This window comes from Parasteatoda tepidariorum, chromosome 2, assembly GCF_043381705.1.
Source record: "Parasteatoda tepidariorum isolate YZ-2023 chromosome 2, CAS_Ptep_4.0, whole genome shotgun sequence".
Lineage (NCBI taxonomy): Eukaryota > Metazoa > Arthropoda > Arachnida > Araneae > Theridiidae > Parasteatoda > Parasteatoda tepidariorum.
In genome coordinates this window covers 9,498,872-9,518,827 of record NC_092205.1, presented here as the reverse complement: position 1 = coordinate 9,518,827, position 19,956 = coordinate 9,498,872, and the positions used below count along the sequence as shown (strand labels likewise).

General features: G+C 28.9%; 1 protein-coding gene and 1 non-coding gene across 7 annotated transcripts in view; both read right to left on the bottom strand.

Annotated features, from left to right (window-relative positions):
• LOC107446381 (septin-4) overlaps positions 1-19,956 on the bottom strand; it is a 41,577-nt gene that overhangs the window by 5,274 nt on the left and 16,347 nt on the right. For 3 of the 6 annotated variants that reach the window (XM_071177149.1, XM_043044547.2, XM_043044545.2), the window contains 7 exons: positions 18,195-18,281; positions 16,232-16,355; positions 12,679-12,813; positions 6,207-6,324; positions 4,922-5,023; positions 2,745-2,841; positions 425-476 (listed from right to left, as the gene is read on the bottom strand). In XM_071177149.1, the coding sequence (XP_071033250.1) occupies positions 425-476; positions 2,745-2,841; positions 4,922-5,023; positions 6,207-6,324; positions 12,679-12,813; positions 16,232-16,355; positions 18,195-18,281 (715 nt within the window). Of the gene's footprint in view, positions 1-424; positions 477-2,744; positions 2,842-4,921; positions 5,024-6,206; positions 6,325-8,522; positions 8,620-10,424; positions 10,527-11,681; positions 11,800-12,678; positions 12,814-16,231; positions 16,356-18,194; positions 18,282-19,956 lie in introns of all 6 variants that reach the window. The other 3 variants (XM_071177150.1, XM_071177151.1, XM_071177148.1) reach the window with 1 other exon arrangement.
• On the bottom strand, positions 14,772-14,842 carry TRNAG-GCC (transfer RNA glycine (anticodon GCC)). Its single transcript has one exon. It is a non-coding gene; the product is annotated as a tRNA-Gly (tRNA).

Sequence of the window (19,956 nt, the reverse complement as noted above, 5' to 3'; positions counted from 1 at the left end):
TTCTTAGGATTGAAACGATTCTTAGGATAGCTAAAATTACTTCTTTCTTCCATTGTTCAAATTTCACACATATACAAACACTTAAACATTTCATTTTATTATTATAGATTTTGTAATCTAAATAATAAAAAAAAGATAATAACTAAAATTTAAAAAAATGATTTTACAGTGAAGTAGAATAAATAGTCATGATCTTATTTCTAGAAATTTGTTTTCTTAAATGGATTTTTAAGTAGGTTTATTTTAATACTGATTGTATTTTACATATTTAAATTATGTATATATCATAAGGGAGAAAAATGCAACAAAAATTTATAAATTAAAAATTTATCTACATTCCTACACATAAATAATTCATTTGTTTTCAATTTAAAAAAATGCATATTTTTAGTAATGGTATTGAAAAAAAATGTATGACGTTTACCTGATTAAGAAGGTTCGTAGTTTCAAAAAGTCACTATGTTTAGGATTTTCAACTGTAATAAGAGTAAATGAAACAATAAATATCTCAAATAATATAAATATCTCATATATATCTCAATATAATACTTTCACCAACATGAAAATATAAGCCTCTCTCTTATATAATAAGAATATACAGACTAAGTAGAGAATATAATGAAGTCGACTATTCATTGTGTTCGTATTGACAAACCATAAATGAAAACAACCTCGATTGCATTAATTAGAATATACAGACAATACAGAATACAATAAGACAGACTCTCTACTGCGTTCAGTTATAATAATACATAAATAGAAATAACATGAATTACATAATTAGTATATAAAGACTACATAGAATGTAATAAGGTATATTAATCAATGTGTTCCGTTATAGCAATTCATAAACAGAAATAACCTCGATTACATAATTAGAATATACAGAATATATAGAATACAATAAGGTAAATTAATCAATGTGTTCCGTTATAACAATCCATAAATAGAAATAACCTCGATTGCATAATTGGAATATAAAGAATACATAGAATACTTAAGGCCAAGACACAGAATGTTCCACAGTGCCGAGACTTAGAACATCTCTGTACTGATAGTTGCTCTTTTTTGATCGAAACTATCGTCTGAGGCAGCTAGCTGCATTGCCTGTGTTCTAATACGTAACATTCTACTTGTACTTTAATTAATATTATGCTTTTCTGCCAGTTAGATTTCTCAGTTGGTGCTTCTTTGGGTAGCAAACTACAAAAAGGAAAGTTACGCTGCCAGTTTTTCAAACGAAATTCTTTGCATTCCTAAATGTGTTTTCAAGATAATATATACATTGGATTAATTTTTTCAATTTGTTCAAATAAAAAGCACTTTGTTTTTAAAATTTATAACGTCAAACTTTTATCTTTTACTTATTATAAAAAAGATGCTTTTTGATACTCATGTATTTTCAATATTTTAGTTTGATTTCGTTCAATATTTTAGTTCGACGTTATCAACGTCGCACTTAAGTTACACTAATCAGCTAGTAGCTACGGCTCAGAATTCACTTTTTATGGGTAACCTGAAAAAAATACTGGCACAAACACACCAGTTTAAGATTGGAATGTAAGACCTTAGTGTAACTGAAACAAAATTCGATCGAACATCGGTTTGCACTCGATTAATTCGAAAAAACTTCTATTTCCAGATTTAACTGCTGACTGTTACGAATGTTTCTTGTCATGTGACCAGCACGATAAATGACTTCGAAGGCTAGATTTGACGGAATTATTTCTGACCAATCATAACGCAGATATTCTCCGCTTAGTGGCCATAGTGGAGAGGAACGAAGAAGATAGGACGATAAACATTTGGTTAGACGTTACAAGCACCCTGTGACAATTTTATGTAAATAATACACTAATTGAACAATGGTACAATAATTTTTATTTAAGAGATGCAAATATTTTTGAATTACTTAGTAGAATTTATAAAGTAATTTTGCGGTTGAAATCGAAAACTATGGTTCGATCCTCTTCAGTAGTCTCTTTTAATTGATGTTCGTTGATTTCGTTATTTATTACTTATAAAATTAAATTGCCAATAATTGATTAGTTATCATTTCTGCAAAGTAAATGCAATTATGTTATCTCATCACAGTTCTTGATACGAACTTAGGTTTCCCGAACTAGTTTGACGTGTTTTTTCAAGCGTAAATATTTTAAAATTGAGAAAAAATTAGAAATCGCAAAATTATTAATAAAGACAAATGTCATAAAAGTACTTTTATCATTGTTTTTTTAAATGGTGGAAGTAATCATTCGAACACCTTTCATTATCGTTCTTTGCCGTCTCCTATACTGCCGGGGACATAACAACCGCTATTTTGACACGCAGCAATTTACCACGGAGGATCCAAGTTCGGTTCAAGACATGGTAGACTCTACCCACCACACGTAAGGGGCTGCTCAACATTTCAGAAAAATAATTTCAAATGTAAAATATGCTTATTTTAACATTTTATTTTGCTTTATAACCACAGTTGAACAGACAACCCAATTTTGAGATCATGATAACCAATTTTCAATTGCATATCCTTGTAATTTTGGGGGCTCTAACTCATGATACACCTATTACTAAGGATATTTTACATCAAAACCAGCTGTCGGTGTTAGCTGGGTGCAGAATTGGTATCGAGAAGCCATCAATGGAATTCGAACATGCGTCTCCTCAATGGAAGACGAGCGGTCTATCTACTACTTTCAATATTTGGAAACTATTGAAAGCAATATTAAAGACATGTGTTTTACCTTCTACTATTCCCCAAGGATATAATCTTCCTCTGACTTTTCGACCATTTATTTCTACAATCTGTGTGCTTCCTATTACTGCAAACGGTATACTCTCCTGAAATCAGAAAAAAGTAGTGCATTAGGAATTGCATGCATAAAATAATGTTTGAGGAAAATAAATGATAAGACAATTCAAATACGCGTTACCAATCTCTCCATCAGAAATATTGTAGTTGCAATAATTTAATACTAGGTCTGATTAATCAGCAATTATCAAATTATCGAAGAAAGACTATTTAAAATTGGATAACTAAAATAAGGTGGGGGAAAAAATTGTCAATGAGACAGTTTAGTAAACGATGATCATATGTAATATCCAAATAGTAGTTTCGAGGAAAAAAAATAGAATCGTTGCAAACTATTCTTCACTTACAAATTAAATGCCTAAGAATTAGAAATGTAAATTTATATTACGGCAATTTATCAAATAATAGTCACAAGAAATGCAAAAATGAAAGTTCATTACAGATTGGATAACTGAAACAATGCATAAAAATGTGATAAAAAGCTGTTTAGTAAACGATGATTACTGGATTTTAAGGAATAGTTCATTAAAAATTTGATACATAAAGCTATGATAAAACTAATATTAAAAAAAAATTAGCAAATAGTTATCATACTAGAAAGAGCACTCCATTTGAAATTTAGTACTAAAATAATATGTTTGAAAAACTAATTTTAATTCCATTCAGCTTTCGGTATTACCACCTTAATATCAAAAATAGTAGTTTTATAAGATAGTCCATTAAAATTTTAACTTATAAAATAATATTGAACCCATGGCATTTACACTATTTACTCGGATACTCAGTAAGATTAATGAGAAAGTATGGCATTGATGGAGGACTAACATTTCAACTAATTATGGTGAGGTTTCAGACTTGCATCAATATAAATCGTAAAGAGTGTCATTATCATAGCAAAAGAGTTTCTATTGTTCAGTTCTAGTAATTTTTTCTAGGGGCCATTAAATTTTAAAATTGTAGAGGCCATTAAAGTTTGAAAATTTTAGAGGCCATTAAAATTTAAAACTTAGCTAAAATTGCAAATTAAGCAATCATTGTTTGCGCAAAAATAAACAAATTCATAAAAATAAAAACATCAGCGATGCTATGGGTGACTAAACAGTTAAAAACTGTGAAAGGTGGGGACTGATAAAAAGCTAAAATCTATTAAAAGTGATTAAAGTTAGCACATTTGTTTAGCATATTTCTTTCAGTTTACTATTGAAAGTGTCAGCAAAGAATGTTTTCGCTTTAATTATAAATAATTTGCAATGTCAGTCATGGTGGTAGTTACGATTGAATAATTGAATAGATAAAAATGAATTTCATTTTCGCCCATTTTTTAATATTTTTTTGTTCTCCCGTAGTATCCCTCTAACGTTTTCATTATCCAGCGCTAGATACAAGTTAGAAGTAATTTAATTTTCCAAATTTATAATAATGCAAGCAATATTTTTTCGAACCCACGTGAAAGCTTGAAGGTGCACGTAAAGATTGCGAATTGCGTAACAATTCATAGTCGGAAATGTTATCGTACGCCGCTAGAGGTTCCACCCCATAATTATGAACTGCATTTAAATAAAAGTAAAGTAATTTAATCAATGCTGTTGTTGACGCATGCCTGTTTAGGCAGAGGGGGTGCGATTGTTCTTGTTTTCCTGTGGACCCATCTATGGCCAAAAGTTTGACTTCTGCCACACCATACGTCACACCTGTTTATAGGGGGGATCCATTCATACATCCATTCATTCATCCACAGATCGTAATTTTGACCTGAATCAGAGAACAATCGATCTTCAATCCAGTACCCCCAGAGGTTTTGATTCGTTATGGGAACATGGAGGACTTTTGCGACTAGACAGATTTGACGTGCATCAGTCACTTTACTACACGGAGAGTTTTCGGTCAGCGGGGTTCGAACCCACGAACTCTCAATTTAATCAATAAAAGAACTAATTCAGATGAGCATGAACAGCCAGCCCATAATAGGGATAAATCCATTAGCGACAAGCTATGACATTTCCAGATGTGCCCTATTTGTTTTCCAAGTTTGCGCGTGGTGTATAAAAAATACTCTGTATATAATTATACCTAACATAGACATGCAAGAAATGAAAACGTATTTGATACCTTCAATTCCCTGTCTTGCTGTTTGAATTCTTCATCTTCGTCACTATCACATTCAGGAAGTTGATAAATCCTTATTTGATTCTCTTCTACTTCTCTTAATACCTGAAGTATAGATCGACAGATATTACTAGAATTTCAACTTTCATGCTAGTTTTTTTTTGAAAAAATTTAATTTAATGTTAAAAATGTTAGAAGGAAGTTGGCGAAATGTTAATAAAAGAAAGACGGATGACAGTAAGTGCCTTATAACAGAATATAATTCTGATATCGTCATGTTTTAAAACATGCCATACCAAAACTAAATTTTGAAAAGAAATACAAATGCAAGTATTTAAAAAAAAACGTGTTTTTTTTCATTTATCCGTGGTAAAATGTTCTCTCCAGTTCTATACCTTCTTCATAAAAAAAGGCTCGCTATAAGTAAAAATGCTTTACTTTTTTGCGATAATTAAAAATTATCAAAAATAAGTAAATGAAATCCTTATTGCAATTATGACTGCTGATTTTAATTCATATAATCAATTAGTTAATACAAAATTGGTCAAAAAGAAATAGCTCATTTTTGGGCAAAAATATTAAGCAGCTAAGTGGTGATTTTAATGTGCTTTTATAATTCGATTAATGCTTTTAACTAAAAAAAAAAAAACGTTAAAAGGACGTGTTTTTTTTTCGTTTTTTTACAAACCGCAATTATTTTATAAAAATAATTTTCATGTGTTCTAAAACATGAAGAATAATTTTCTTACTTTTAGCACGTGCTAAAAAAATTGTCTTACAGCAATGAAATAAAAGCCTAAGATTTCATGAAATGCAAATATCGATATTTAAATTGATAAAATATTTTATATGATGTTTTTCTTTAAAAGAATACGACGAAAAACATTCTGATTTTTAAGTATCTGCTTGTAATAATTATTAGTAGTTATTTATAATTAGTATAGTAATTATTTTATAATTAGTATATAGTAATTATTTTATAACAAATATTAATTGTTTTATAACACATAATTTTTATGTGTTCATGAAGAATAATTTTCTTACTTTTATCATATGCTGAAAAAACTGCCTTACATCAATGAAATAAAGGCTAAAGATTTCTTAAGATAAAAATATTGATATTTAAATGGAATAAAGTATTTCATATGATATTTTCTTTAAAAGAATCATTCAACAAAAAACGATCTGATTTTTAAGTATTTTCTTTGTTATACATTTCCGCGCACAGTTTAAACTGTATTTTTTTTTATATAGAACATGACAATCTTGAAAAAATAATTATGTGTACCGTATCTTTCAACTTTCTGATTTCTTGTGGAGTGAGAGTATCAGCTTTTGCAATAACAGGAACAATATTCACTTTTTGATGTAATCTTTTCATAAACTCTACATCAAGTTGCCTGAGTCTGAAAAATGAAATGATTGTGTTACTGTGAATGACAGAAATGGGTGGTTGTAGACTTCCACCGGAGAATGTTGACAATCACATAGCCGCTTTGGTAAAATATATACTAAATACTATACGAAATATATACTAAGCCTAGTTAAGTGCCACTACCAGATATGCCCTACATCAATGTTTTTATAAGATCAGGTTCCACGGCCCGGTATGCATTTAACCGCTACTCCAACCACTGATGTTTCTCCCTATCTATTCTCAGTAGAGATTAAAATATCGAATAAATATAATAATATCAAAGAATAAATTAATATCAAATCGGATATAACAAATATTTCCGACATTCACCAAAGTGACAATGTGATTGTTGACATTCACCGGTGAATGTCGACATTCTCTCGATTTCGGTCATTCACGGTAATAATTATACACAGAAATGCTTACATGCTTCGATATTCTAATAAAATAAATCTATTTCATATTATAAAATATAAATTTATTAATGTACTTAATACTTAAATACTTTACTTTAAACCTGGTAAAGAAAATAAGGCTTGTTTTTAATAAATTATAAAGAAAAATAATTCATTTACAATCATTTACAAAGAATTTACCAATTCTATCTTTCGAAAATATTTGATTGGTAATGCACAGTGGATTTTTTAAACATTTCTATTCATAATAATAACAACAAAACATAATTGAAAAACTCAATTTATGATTTAACTAAAGTCTGAAATTGAAATATATAATCAGTTTATAAGAGTATTATTGAAACAGAAAGATTATAAAATATAGGTATGAGTGTTAAACCAACACCTCCTAGAAAAGAACAGGCCTCAGCACGGGTTACCATAAATATCCCTTAGTAGTCCTAACGTCATGACATATTTTGTATTTTCAACCACTGCGCAGCTTAGTACCCCTGACGTAATGACATCTTTCTTATTTTTCGTCTGCTGCGCAGTTAACTTCGTCACATCGGACTACTTAATTGATCCGTGCGGAGGCCTTTCTACTTCTAGGAGGTGTTGGTTAAAGGGGGCCGTATAGAACTTGTAATCATAATACATAGATATAAGGAACCTAATGCCACAACATTTATTACCACTACACTAGTTTTATCTATTACTACAATTAATTAAGTATCATTGGTGTCAATATTAGTTTGGCGAAGTTTTTGGGGCTCCCTTCANAATAAACTAAAAATTAAAATCAATAGATAAAATTTCTTTTTCGTGCAAATCCATAAAAAGTTTTATATTAAAATTATATTTGATTTTAAAATTATATTATACGATTATATTATAAAATTATATTACAATATTCTTCCGAATTTGAAAATAAATTACTATCCATAACTTTCAAAATTAAAAATAATTAAATAAATAACAACAATTTTGCAAAAACATTAAAGAACATAAGAATATTATTCAATAAAATTTTAGGTTACTTTGAATTTTCGATTTCCTAGAAATGCACTTTTAAATCGTTACTTTTTTTGCTTAGTACTTGTACTTTTTACTCGTTACTTTTTAAAATAAGTACTTTTTACTCGCTACTTTTTTTAAAAATACTTGTACTTTTACTCGTTACTTTTTAAAAGTAACGTTGCCATATATGATTAGAATATATTCCTAACCGCTATTCTGACACGCAGCAATTTATCACGGCGGATCCAACTTCGGCTCAAGACATGGTTGACGAAAACTCCACCCACCACACGCAAGAGAGGCCGTGGAAACACGGCAAGAGAGTAATTTCAAATGCAAATATGCTGATTTTATTATTTTATTTTGTTTTATAAACGCCGTTGAAGAGCCAACCCAATTTTGAGTTTATGATTTCAACTGCATATAGCTTCGCAATTTTGTACCCAATTCAGAAGATAAGGAAACTCCTGAATGAATTTGCCATCAGGAAGGACTTTTTGATAAAACTAACCCACATTTGCGTTACATGGAGGGAAAACCACGAAAATCTTCCATGGTAAGCCTGATGGCTAGGGGTCTCTAACTCGTGATACACCAACTACTAAAGATATTTTACATCAGAACTGCAGTCGGTGTGAGCCGGGAGCAGAATTTGTATCGAGAAGCCATCAATGGGATTCGAACCTGCGTCTCCTCAATGGAAGACGAGTGGTCTATCTACTATTTTTTATAATTAGAATATTAAAAACAATATTAAAGACTCGTGTTTTACCTTCTACTATTCCCCAAGGATATAATCTTCCTCTGACTTTTCGACCATTTATTTCTACAATCTGTGTGCTTCCTATTACTGCAAACGGTATACTCTCCTGAAACCAGAAAAAAAAGTAATTAAAAAATAATCCATTGGGAATTGCATACACAAAATAATGTTTAGGGAAAATAAATGTTAAAGCAATGCAACTGCGGGTTACCATTCCCAACATCAGAAATATTCTAGTTGCAATATTCTGATACCAGGTGTGATCATCAATCAGCAATTATCAAATTATAGAAGAAAGTCTATTAAAAATTGGATAGCTAAAATAAGGTCTGGAAAAAATTATTGATGAGGCAGTTAAGTAAACGATGCTCGCAAGTAATATCTAAATGGTAGTTTAGAGGAAAAAATAGAATCTTTGCAAAATAGTCGTCACTTACAATTTAAAAAAAGATTATCGATGCAAATTTATATTAAGGCAAAGAATGTTTAAGAATTAAAGAATGTTTTCGCATCAAATAATGGTCACAAGAAATGACAAAAATTGTAATTTTAAATGAATGTTCATTACAGATTGAATAAATAAAACAATGCATAAAAAATGCTGTTAAGAAAACGAAGGTTAATAGTTTTTAAAGAATAGTTCATTAAAAATTAGATTCATAAAGCTATGGAAAAACTAACATTAAGAAAATTTAATAAATAGTTATCATACTAGAAACAGTACTCAACTTGAAATTGAATATTAAAATAATATCTTTGCAAAACTAATGTAATAATTCAGCTAGCGGTATTATAACCTTAATATCAAATATAGTAGTTTTATAAAATAGTTCATTAAAATTTCAATTAATAAAATAATATTAAACCTATAGATTGATTGTCAGATAGCATCAATCTCTGATAAGATTGATGACCAAGTATCGCATTGATTAGTATTTCAACTAATTATGTTGAGGTTTCAGGCTTGCATCAATATGAATTGTAAAGAGTGTTACTATCATAGCAAAAATTTCTATTGTTCAGTTCTAGTCATTTTTTCTAGGAGACTTTAAAGTTTAAAATTGTAGAGGCCATTAAAGTTGGAAAATTGCAGAGGCCATTAAAATTTAAAACTTAGCCAAAATTATAAATTAAGGAATCATTGTTTGCGTAAAAATAAACAAATTCATAAAAATAAAAACATCAGCGATGTTATGGGTGACTAAACAGTTAAAAACTGTAAGAAGTGGTGACTGATAAAAAGCAAAAATCTATTAGAAGTGATTAAAGTTAGCACATTTGTTTAGCATATTTCTTTCAGTTTACTATAGAAAGTGCCAGCAAAGAATGCTTTCGCTTTAATTATGAATAATTAGCAATGTCAGTCATGGTGGTAGTTACGATTGAATAATTGAATAGATAAAAATTAATTCCATTCTTGCCGTTTCTTAATATTTTTTGTTCGCCCGTGGTATCCCTGTAACGTTTGCACTATCCAGCGCTATATACAAGTTAGAAGTAAATTAATTTTTCAAATTTGTGATAATGTAAACAATATTTTTTCGAACCCACGGAAAAGCTTGAAGGTGCACATAAAGATTGTGAATTGCGTAACAATTCATAGTCGGAAAAGTTATCGTACGCTACTAGAGGTGCCACCCTATAATTATGAACTGCATTTACATAAAAGTAAAGTAATTTAATCGCTTTAATAATAATAATAATTGATAATAAAAGTAAAGTAATAAAAGAACTAAATCAGATGCGCATGAACAGCCACACCATAATAGGGATAAATCCACTAGTGGCATGCTATGACATTTCCAGATGTGAACTTTTTGTTTTCCAAGTTTGTGCGTGGTGTTTAAATATACTCTGTATGTATTTATACCTAACATATAGACATGCAAGAAATGAAAAAGTATTTGATACCTTCAATTCCCTGTCTTGCTGTTTGAATTCTTCATCTTCATCACTATCACATTCAGGAAGTTGATAAATCCTTATTTGATTCTCTTCTACTTCTCTTAATACCTGAAGTAGATATTGAAAGAATTTCAACTTTCATGACAGTTTCTTATGAAAAAAATTTATTTAATATTAAAAAGTGTTGAGAGAAAGTTGACGAAATGTTAATAAAAGAAAGACGGATGACATTGCCTCATAACAGAATATAATTCTAATATAGTCATGCTTTAAAACATACCATACCAAAACTAAATTTTGAGAAGAAATACAAATGTAAGTATTAAAAAAAAGTTTTTTTTTTCATTTATCCGTGGTAAAAAATTTTTTCCAGTTCTATGCCTTCTACATAAAAAGGACTCGCTATAAGTAAAAATGCTTTACTTTTTTGCCATATTTAAAAATTATCAAGAATAAATTAATGAAATACTTATAGCAATTTCGATTGCTGATTTGAATTCAAATAATCAATTAGAGCTCAAAATTGGTCAAAGAGAAATTGCTCATTTTTGGGTCAAAATATTAAGCAGATAAGTGGTTAAAGGTGGTTTTAATGTGCTTTTATAATTCAATTAATGCTTTTAACTCAAAAAAAAAACGTTAAAAGGTCGTTTTTTTTAAAGTTTTTTTACAAATCCGAATTGTTTTATAAAAATAATTTTCATGTGTACTAAAACATGAAGAATAATTTTCTTACTTTTAGCATATGCTAAAAAAATTGTCTCACACGAACGAATAAAAGCCTAAGATTTCTTAAGATACAAATATCGATATTTAAATGGGATAAAGTATTTCATATGATATTTTTCTTTAAAAGACGACAAAAAACGTTCTGATTTTTAAGTATTTGCTTATAGAATTTACCAGCAATTATTTTGTAATTAGTACAAATTTATTTATAACAAACAGTAATTGTTTTATTACAAACAGTAATTGTTTCATAACAAATATTTTTTATATGTTCTGAAACATGAAAAATACTTTTATTACTGTTAGCATATGCTGAAAAAACTGCCCTACATCAATGAAATAAAGGCCTAAGATTTCGTAAAATACAAATATCGATATTTAAATTGGATTGAGTTTTCATACGATATTTTTCTTTAAAAGAATCATACGACAAAAAACGCTCTGATTTTTAAGTATTTACTTTGTAATATTATTATTTTCTTGCAGTTCAAACTTTTTTTTAATGACAATCTTGAAAAAAATAATTGTGTGTACCGTATCTTTCAACTTTCTGATTTCTTGTGGAGTGAGAGTATCAGCTTTTGCAATAACAGGAACAATATTCACTTTTTGGTGTAATCTTTTCATGAACTCTACATCCAGTTGCCTGAGACTGAAAAAGGAGATGATTGCGTCATTGTGAATGACCGAAACTGGTGGTTGTTGACTTCCACCGGTGATTGGTCGCTTTGGTGAATATCAGAAATATATCTATTGGGTCCTGCCTGGTATACATTTGCCCGGTATACCCTGCAACAATGTTTCAAGGTCAAGTGCCACTGTCCGGTATGCATTTAACCGGTACTCCAAACACTGATGTTTCTCCTAATCTATCCTCAGAGGATATTAAAATATAATAATATCATAATATCGAGTAAATATAATAATATCAACGAATAAATTAATATAAAATCGGATATAACAAATATTTCGGACATTCACCAAAGCGACTCTGTGATTGTTGACATTCACCGGTGAAAGTCGACATTCTCTTAATTTCGGCCATTCACGGAAACGATTATACACTAAAATTACTTGTTTTTAAAAATCATTCATTTACAATCATTTACAAAGAATTTGTAAATTCTGTCTCTTGAAAATATTTCATTGGTAACACACAGTGGATTTTTAAAACATTTCAATTGATAATAATAACGAAGAAACACAAATGAAAACCTCAATTTAAGATTTAACTAAAGTCTGCAATTAAAATATATAATCAGTTTATTAGAGTATTATTGAAACAGAAAGGTTCTAAAATATAGGTATGGGTGTTAAAGGGGACCGTATAAAACTTGTAATCATAATACCTAGATACTATAAGGTGCCTAATGTCACAACATTTGTTACCACAATACTAGTTTTTCCTATTATTCACTGGTGTCAAAAATTAGTTTGACAAAGTTTTTGGTTCCTTTCAACAGAAAAATACCCAAAATTGTTCCATTCATGCAATTTGAATAATGCAAGAAAGTAAATATTTTCTACTGACCCGTGTCCAAAGGGTGGAATGAAATACAAACAACAATGGACTCTGTTGTCTACAATATTTTTTCGGTTCAAGCCGCTTTCATCTTTGAAAAATTGATTAAATTGGTCATCTATGTATCTTTCAATTGTCTTCCAACTAAAAATACATGAATTACAGTAATTAAAAATAAATATTTACAAGTAAAAACGTAATACAAAGCGCTTACAAGTAAATTTGATATTCATAAAATAAGTAGTTTATATAACATTTTTGTTAAGACCTTTTAAAAAGAATTTATTTTTCTGTAATTATATTTCAGATTTTCTTTCATACATTAGTTATTTATTAACTAGTGTATATTAAATATTAAGTTACGAAATCAGGCTCCAAAACGTACTTTTTCTGAATATACATACTTTCTTTTCAATGGATTTGGATTCCTGACCCCCAAAACATAGGGAGTGGACTCAATCTGGAAATAAGATACCCATAGTTTGGCCAAGAGGGAAATCCAAAGTTTAATGTAAGTTTTGATTTTTGCGTATGTCACTATTTCTCGATACTTTTTGAAGCAAATTGAAAAATTTTTGCACTCAATTAAAAATTCTTCATCCAAGATAATATCATGCAAACTACAACTTTAAGTAAGCATGCATTATTTTTGATGGTTTTATTTACAAATAGTCAAAAAAATTTAAAAGTAAAGTATGAGAATTTTTATTTCATTTTAAAGAAATTAATTTTCAAAGACAAATTACAAAACTCGAGAAAAATTGGTTGAATAGTTCCTGAGGAATCAAATTTTTAAAATACAACTTTTTCAAAATTTGATTCCTGAGGAACTTATTCAACCGATTTCTCTCAAATTTCATATTTTACCTTTTAAAATTGCTTTCTTCGATATAAAAATTTTTACACTTTAAATTTCAAAAAACTTTTCCAAAAATTGTTAAATGTAATGATTAAACACTTACTACAAATTTTGCATGATATTATCTTTGGATAAACGAATTTTTTAATTATTAGCAAAAATATTTCAATTCTCTTAAAAAGTCCTCGAGGTATGGTGAAATACGCAAAAAGTAAAATTAACATTGAGGGCTTCAAACTTTGGACCCCCCCCCCCACTACTGTCCAAACTATTAGGACCGTATTTCCTAGATTGCGGCTAGCTTCCTACATTTTGGGAGTCAGAAATACGAATCCATCGAAGAAAAAGTTCATTCAGGATTCAGGGAAAGTACGTTTTTGTGTCTGATTTCGTAACTCAAAATATCGTCTGAATTAATTGTAAAGTATATTTAATTACACCTCCTCCAACCATAGAGATTGAGACCAACAACGTGAAGATAAGCTCATTAGGATTAAAAGTTATTCACGTCTCTTATTTTACGCACTGTACATACCATATTATTTATTTCAGGTTATCATTGTTATTCATACATTCCTTACATATAACCAATAAAAATAAAGAACGGAGTAATTAAATATTTTTAACATAAATGTATAACTTCATTAAAGAAACACAAATATCTTGAAAAAATCAGAATGAGATCGAAGTGAATTACAATTCATCACACACATTTAATATTAAATTGCACAACATCAACACACAATATAAATGCAACATTTTTCAATATTTTAAAATTATGTTATATTAATAATCTTATTTTATACTAAGTTCTTAAAAGATTTCCCAACTTAATTTATGATTCTATTTTACCAATTCTAATGAAATTCTAATACATACTATTATAACAACGTAGGAAATATCCTGACAAAAGGGATTTATTTCTCGAGTATGCCATGAAGTTTGAGTTACTGGAGAAAAAAAAATTCAAAATATCCGAACAAAAAATAAAAATAAAAAAATTATGAGAAAATAGCTTAAGGAGAAATTTTGTTCCAACAATTTGCAATTGTTAGAACAATTAGTACAATTTTGATGTTTTAATATTTTTTTCAACGATTGAAACTACATGGCTGAACTCACTTTCTCTTTCTTTTATATTTTAAATTTGTAATGAAAATGAAAGAGAATTTGCGACGAAAAGTTTCTTCCATGGTATTGCGGGACCATGACGTAAAAATGTTTTTAAATAAAAATAATCTGCTGCATCGGCCGGGAATCGAACCCGGGCCGCCCGCGTGGCAGGCGAGCATTCTACCACTGAACCACCGATGCTTGATAGGAATACAAACTTTATGTAATACGTTTTCTGTAACTTAAAGCATTAACCTAAATCTATAATCAGGTAAAGCACACTTGCAGGTAAAGTTTACTTCCTCGTTCATTCAAGTTCATCGCTAGATCAGTCCTTGTTCGTCAGTAGATCAGTTTTTATCAAAATTTAATGTCTTAATTCATTGTTTTGTCTTTTACAGAATTATCAAATTCTAAAACCTACCTAAGTTTAACATTTCAAAGGTATTCTAAGTATAACATAATAAATAAAAAGCATGTATAGCAATTGTTTCATTGAGCTTGTAATTTAAATCATAAAATCGCTTCTTATTGAAAAAAAAGCAGCACAATAATACCGATTCTGATACTAAAAAATTAAAAAAATAATGTTTATTTATATAATAATATATTACAGCTTAAATATTTTTCATTTAATAATTAAAAATTAAATGAATTTTTTAAAAATTTATTGCTCTGATTAAAGTAATTAAAAGACAGAAAAATGAATAATTTTTTGTCAAATTGTATATCCTCAACAAAATCAGTCAATTTTTGATCGTTATATTATTAAAAACTGCATAGAACAGTTGAAGAAAAAAGCCACGTTTTATAAAAATGAAAGTAAATGTTTGAAAATAAACAACTTTTTTGTATTTAAAAATTATATATAATGTGTCTAAAAATTTAAACATCTAAAACTACAACAATTTTTAGACATTTTTTAAATACATCAACTATAAAAACACTCTTTATAAATATTAAAGTAAAGCAATAAATAGAGTTCTAAATAGTAATCAGAAAAAGTGCTGCCATCTTAGTAAGGCGTAAATTTAATCATGTTTCTATACAAATTGAACCTTAGTGTAATGCAAACTGAATCATGTTTTCTTTCAAGTTGAACCTTAGTAAGAAGTAAACTGAATCATGTTCCCCTTCAAGGTGAACATTAGTAAGAATCATGTTTCCGCTCAAATTGAACCTTAGTGAGATATAAATTGAATCATGTTTCCTTTAAAATTGAATCTTAATAAGATGTAAACTTAATCATGTTTCCACTCAAGTTGAACCTTAGTATGTAATCAAGTTCAAATATTAGCGCTAAAATACTTTTCCATGCAAAATATAGCAAGATTGCAACAAATACTTATACACCTTTTGGTTAAAAGCGTTTCAAAATTTTCAATAGTGAATTTATTGAAACACTACTTCTAACAAATTTAGCTTATATTTTATTATTACTAAGCACGCTTTCAGTTCGTTTAAGCTGTTTTGGATAAAAATTAAAAGCAGTTTTGTCTTTTTACTGCTGAAATGTTATGTCTGTGTTTAATATAATTTTTTTAAAGTGTACAGGTGAACAGTACAGTATATATTTTGTAAATTACTTACTTTTCTTCACAGTTGATGGCATCTCCAAATCCAGGTGTGTCTACAACTGTTAAACGCAGTTTTACTCCCTTTTCTTCGATATCGATTGTTGTTTTCTCAATATCAACTGTTCTGTCAACACGTTCTAAAATATGCATTCCATAAATAGTAAATAATTGCTATCCACTAATTATGTCTTTAGATTTAGGACGGTTTTAAAATTTGAAAGGATAACACACACTTTGAAAAAAAACAAGAAAAACAAAAAACCAGCAAACAAATCAGTTTAAATCATTAAAAAAGAAGGCAGGAATAAAATCATCAACACACGTTTGATTGCAAATAGAAACTGATACAAGGTGAAATGTTAATATTAGGAACTTTTCATGTTTTTTCGGCAATTATAGTAGTTTTTGTGTTTCATTTATCCGCTTTCTAATTTTTGATTCATCAAATTGTTTTAATGTTTTGATTCTTTTCTCTGTTAAGTATTAACTTGTGATCCCTAATATGTCTGCTTTTTACTTCATTTTAGACTGTCAAAATATTTACAGTTGCTTACGAATGTCTCTAAAGAGAGATTGCATAGAATTGTAAGTCCAATATTAAGATTGTTATATCATGCTACCTGGAATAGATTTTACGTACTTTCTAATATGCATTATATGTTCTTGACTTTCTTTCCTGATATGTTTTTAAAATTTAGCTGATATAAATATAAATTTTAATCCTGAGAAGCTTCTCTAAATATTTTTTGTTTACAATCTTATTCCATATGGGATTGATATATCAACCCAAGTTCAATTATTTAAAAAAAATAATAGAAATCTATACCACGAAAATTTTTCACTCTAGATTACGGTCAGTGACCGGATAAAATGTGTTCTATAGTCACTGACAGTAAAAGTAAATTTAAACCGTAAAACTATCAAGACCATACAAATACATGTTTACCGATTTTGTTTATTATTATTTTTTTTAAATATGCATGACACTGGCCATAAATTTACTTATACTCATAAAAGATATTTACAGCTTGGGCCTTGACGTTTTTTGAGACTCTGACGACTTGTTAATCGCAAGGCAAACCAGTTAACGAGGTGAAATAAGATGTTGCTGCCATCTGTCTAGGAGAGAGAGAATTGCATGATCGTTTTCCGTGATCATCAATAGGAAGAATGAGAGAGATGTTCTTTTGGTACCGTCTGGATTCGAACCCGGGATCTTTGTGTTTGTAATCTCATGCCGTAACCACGGCAAGAAAAGGTGTACATACACTCATGCATTGAATTAGTAAACTTCATATTATTACCATATAATTAACGATCAACCCTATTAATTATGCTGAAGTTACTCACAAATACGATTGCTGGACTTTTTTTTGTCGAAGAAAGCAGACAGATTAATGGTCGATTCTCTAAATTTTTCGGAAATTGTATACAAATATTAGGCACCGGGAAGTCATGGAGTCTAAAAACTCTTAGCAGGTGCCCTATATTTGAATTAATCTTATCCTGTTTTTCTACTAAAAAATACTGAAAATCTGAATCTTTACTGGATTTTTTTCCTAAACATGACATCCAATCAGAAACATATGATTTTAGCTTGATTGCTTGCAAATTAAGAATGTAGTCCACACTTCTAAACACTTTATTTATCTTTAGATAATATAATAAGAATAATAACTGTTCTTAAGTAACTAATAATAATAACTGCTCTTTCCTAAATTCAAAAAGTTATTACCCTACTTTCCACTCCATAACAAGATCAAAAATTGGTTCTAGCTCCTAGGAATTTCGTACTTTTGAAGACACTTGCTTTAAAATAAAATTTTATCCATTTCTATAAATTTATTCAACTGTTTAATTCATTTTTCTGAGTAGTTAAACCAATTAAAAATTCTAAAATTACATTTATTAATTTATTTTATTGAGATTCATAAGATTAAAATTTTCAACTAACGTTTTTAAAAGTTATTGCTTACCTTCAACGCTAAGTATTTTTCTATCCTTGTAAAGATCTGTAAGAAATAAGCTATTGATCAATGTTGATTTCCCTAAACCTGTCTCACCTGAAATATATGATAAAAATTATATAAACATTCGAAATTCGAATGAAAATAAATTATTTAGAAATTATGAGAGCACTTATGATGGTATGATTTATTGCAACGAAATTAATATTAAATTCAGTACATAATATAATTTAAATTAATACAAATATGTGTTGTTGTTGTTTCTAATGCTAATTGCCACGCGGGAAAGCCTGCTTGGTGAAACCAGGAAGTCATTTAAATAACCTAGAAGTGCTTTTTTTTCTGCACTTTTTTTTTTCATTGGCTACACTACTTTGACATTCACGTGCATCTGTTACTGTGAGTCCCCAGCATTAGAGAATGTCTGCTGTGGATTTCGAATATTCCCCTTGTTGCTTCGGTTATTGTTTGAAAATATTTGTTAATTTTTTTCTTCTTATTTATTAGCAACAAACTGAAGCACACAAAAGGTATTGATGGTGAATGTTAAAAAAAAAAAATATTTTCATTTATTTGAGCTCATGGGTGCCAGTCTTCAGTCCTGGGGACTGAAATCAGTCTTGAGAAAAATCATTTGTCTAAATTTCATCAATATCTCTTTCCTATTTTTTTTCTTAAAATAATTTCCTTTTTTTCTTAAAAATGTGACATATTTTCTGTTGAAAATAAAAAAAATGCTTTTTTTTATGAAAACAATGTTATTTTTCACAATTATTACAAAATGATCAAGTAATGATGTCACATTGCAGTGAAAGGATGAGACTTGTACTTTTGCTGAATCTAAACTACTATTACTTAGATACTATCCCCCCCTCCAATTTATTGGCCGAAAATAAATCAAAATGTATTTTCTTATAATTATAGTGCTAGAACGAAAAATAAGCGGAGGTATGATTGGTTTCAGAAAAAAGTTAGGGACTTTATTATTCAATTATAGGTGTAAAATATATACACGATTAGCTGCTCTTTTTGTTTTGCTTGCTAAAAATTAATTAAATAAAAAATTTTAAAAAAGTTATTGGGGCCACTATCACGGAAAGGTAAATTTTGGGGTCAGTGAGTTATAAATTTCTGAAAATTCCAGTAAATGCTGTACCATATTAATTTGTCAATAAATAAGTCCAGTCTTGAAATATTTTTAGAGTCGCTCCAATGGTTAATTAAGCATTGTTTTTCTCTTACATGACGATATTCAACTGGGCCTGATGGAAGAATTGTAAGAGAATAATAACTCGTATACAAGCGAACTTTCTATTGAATTATTTACTGAATGTCAATATTTTCCCTTGTGGCAACGCACTATTGATTTAATGACTAAATTTATTTGACAGTGACAGACTTTTAAGTCTTCATCAAAACTACTTTGCAGTCGACATTTGCCAAAGGAAATTGACGTTTGCCAAATTTTATTCCTTTTTGGTAATTTATTCAGTTTTATTCCTAATTTTCTGGTTTTCAAGTTTGCCATTTTTTACATGGGAGCATGATCGGAATTTTTACGAAGTTATCAGAGTTATATTCCTTCCATTTATACGAGTTATTTTCACAAAAAAGACTAAACAGCTAATCATTATTTTACAACGTAAGTTAAATAAAAAGTCTCAAAACAAGAATGTATGATTTAGTTTCTGTTTAATAACTACACCTCTACTAATGATCAAGTTTTTTCTTTTAACTTTTTTTTTTGAGCCTTTAATTTACTCTTTGTAGA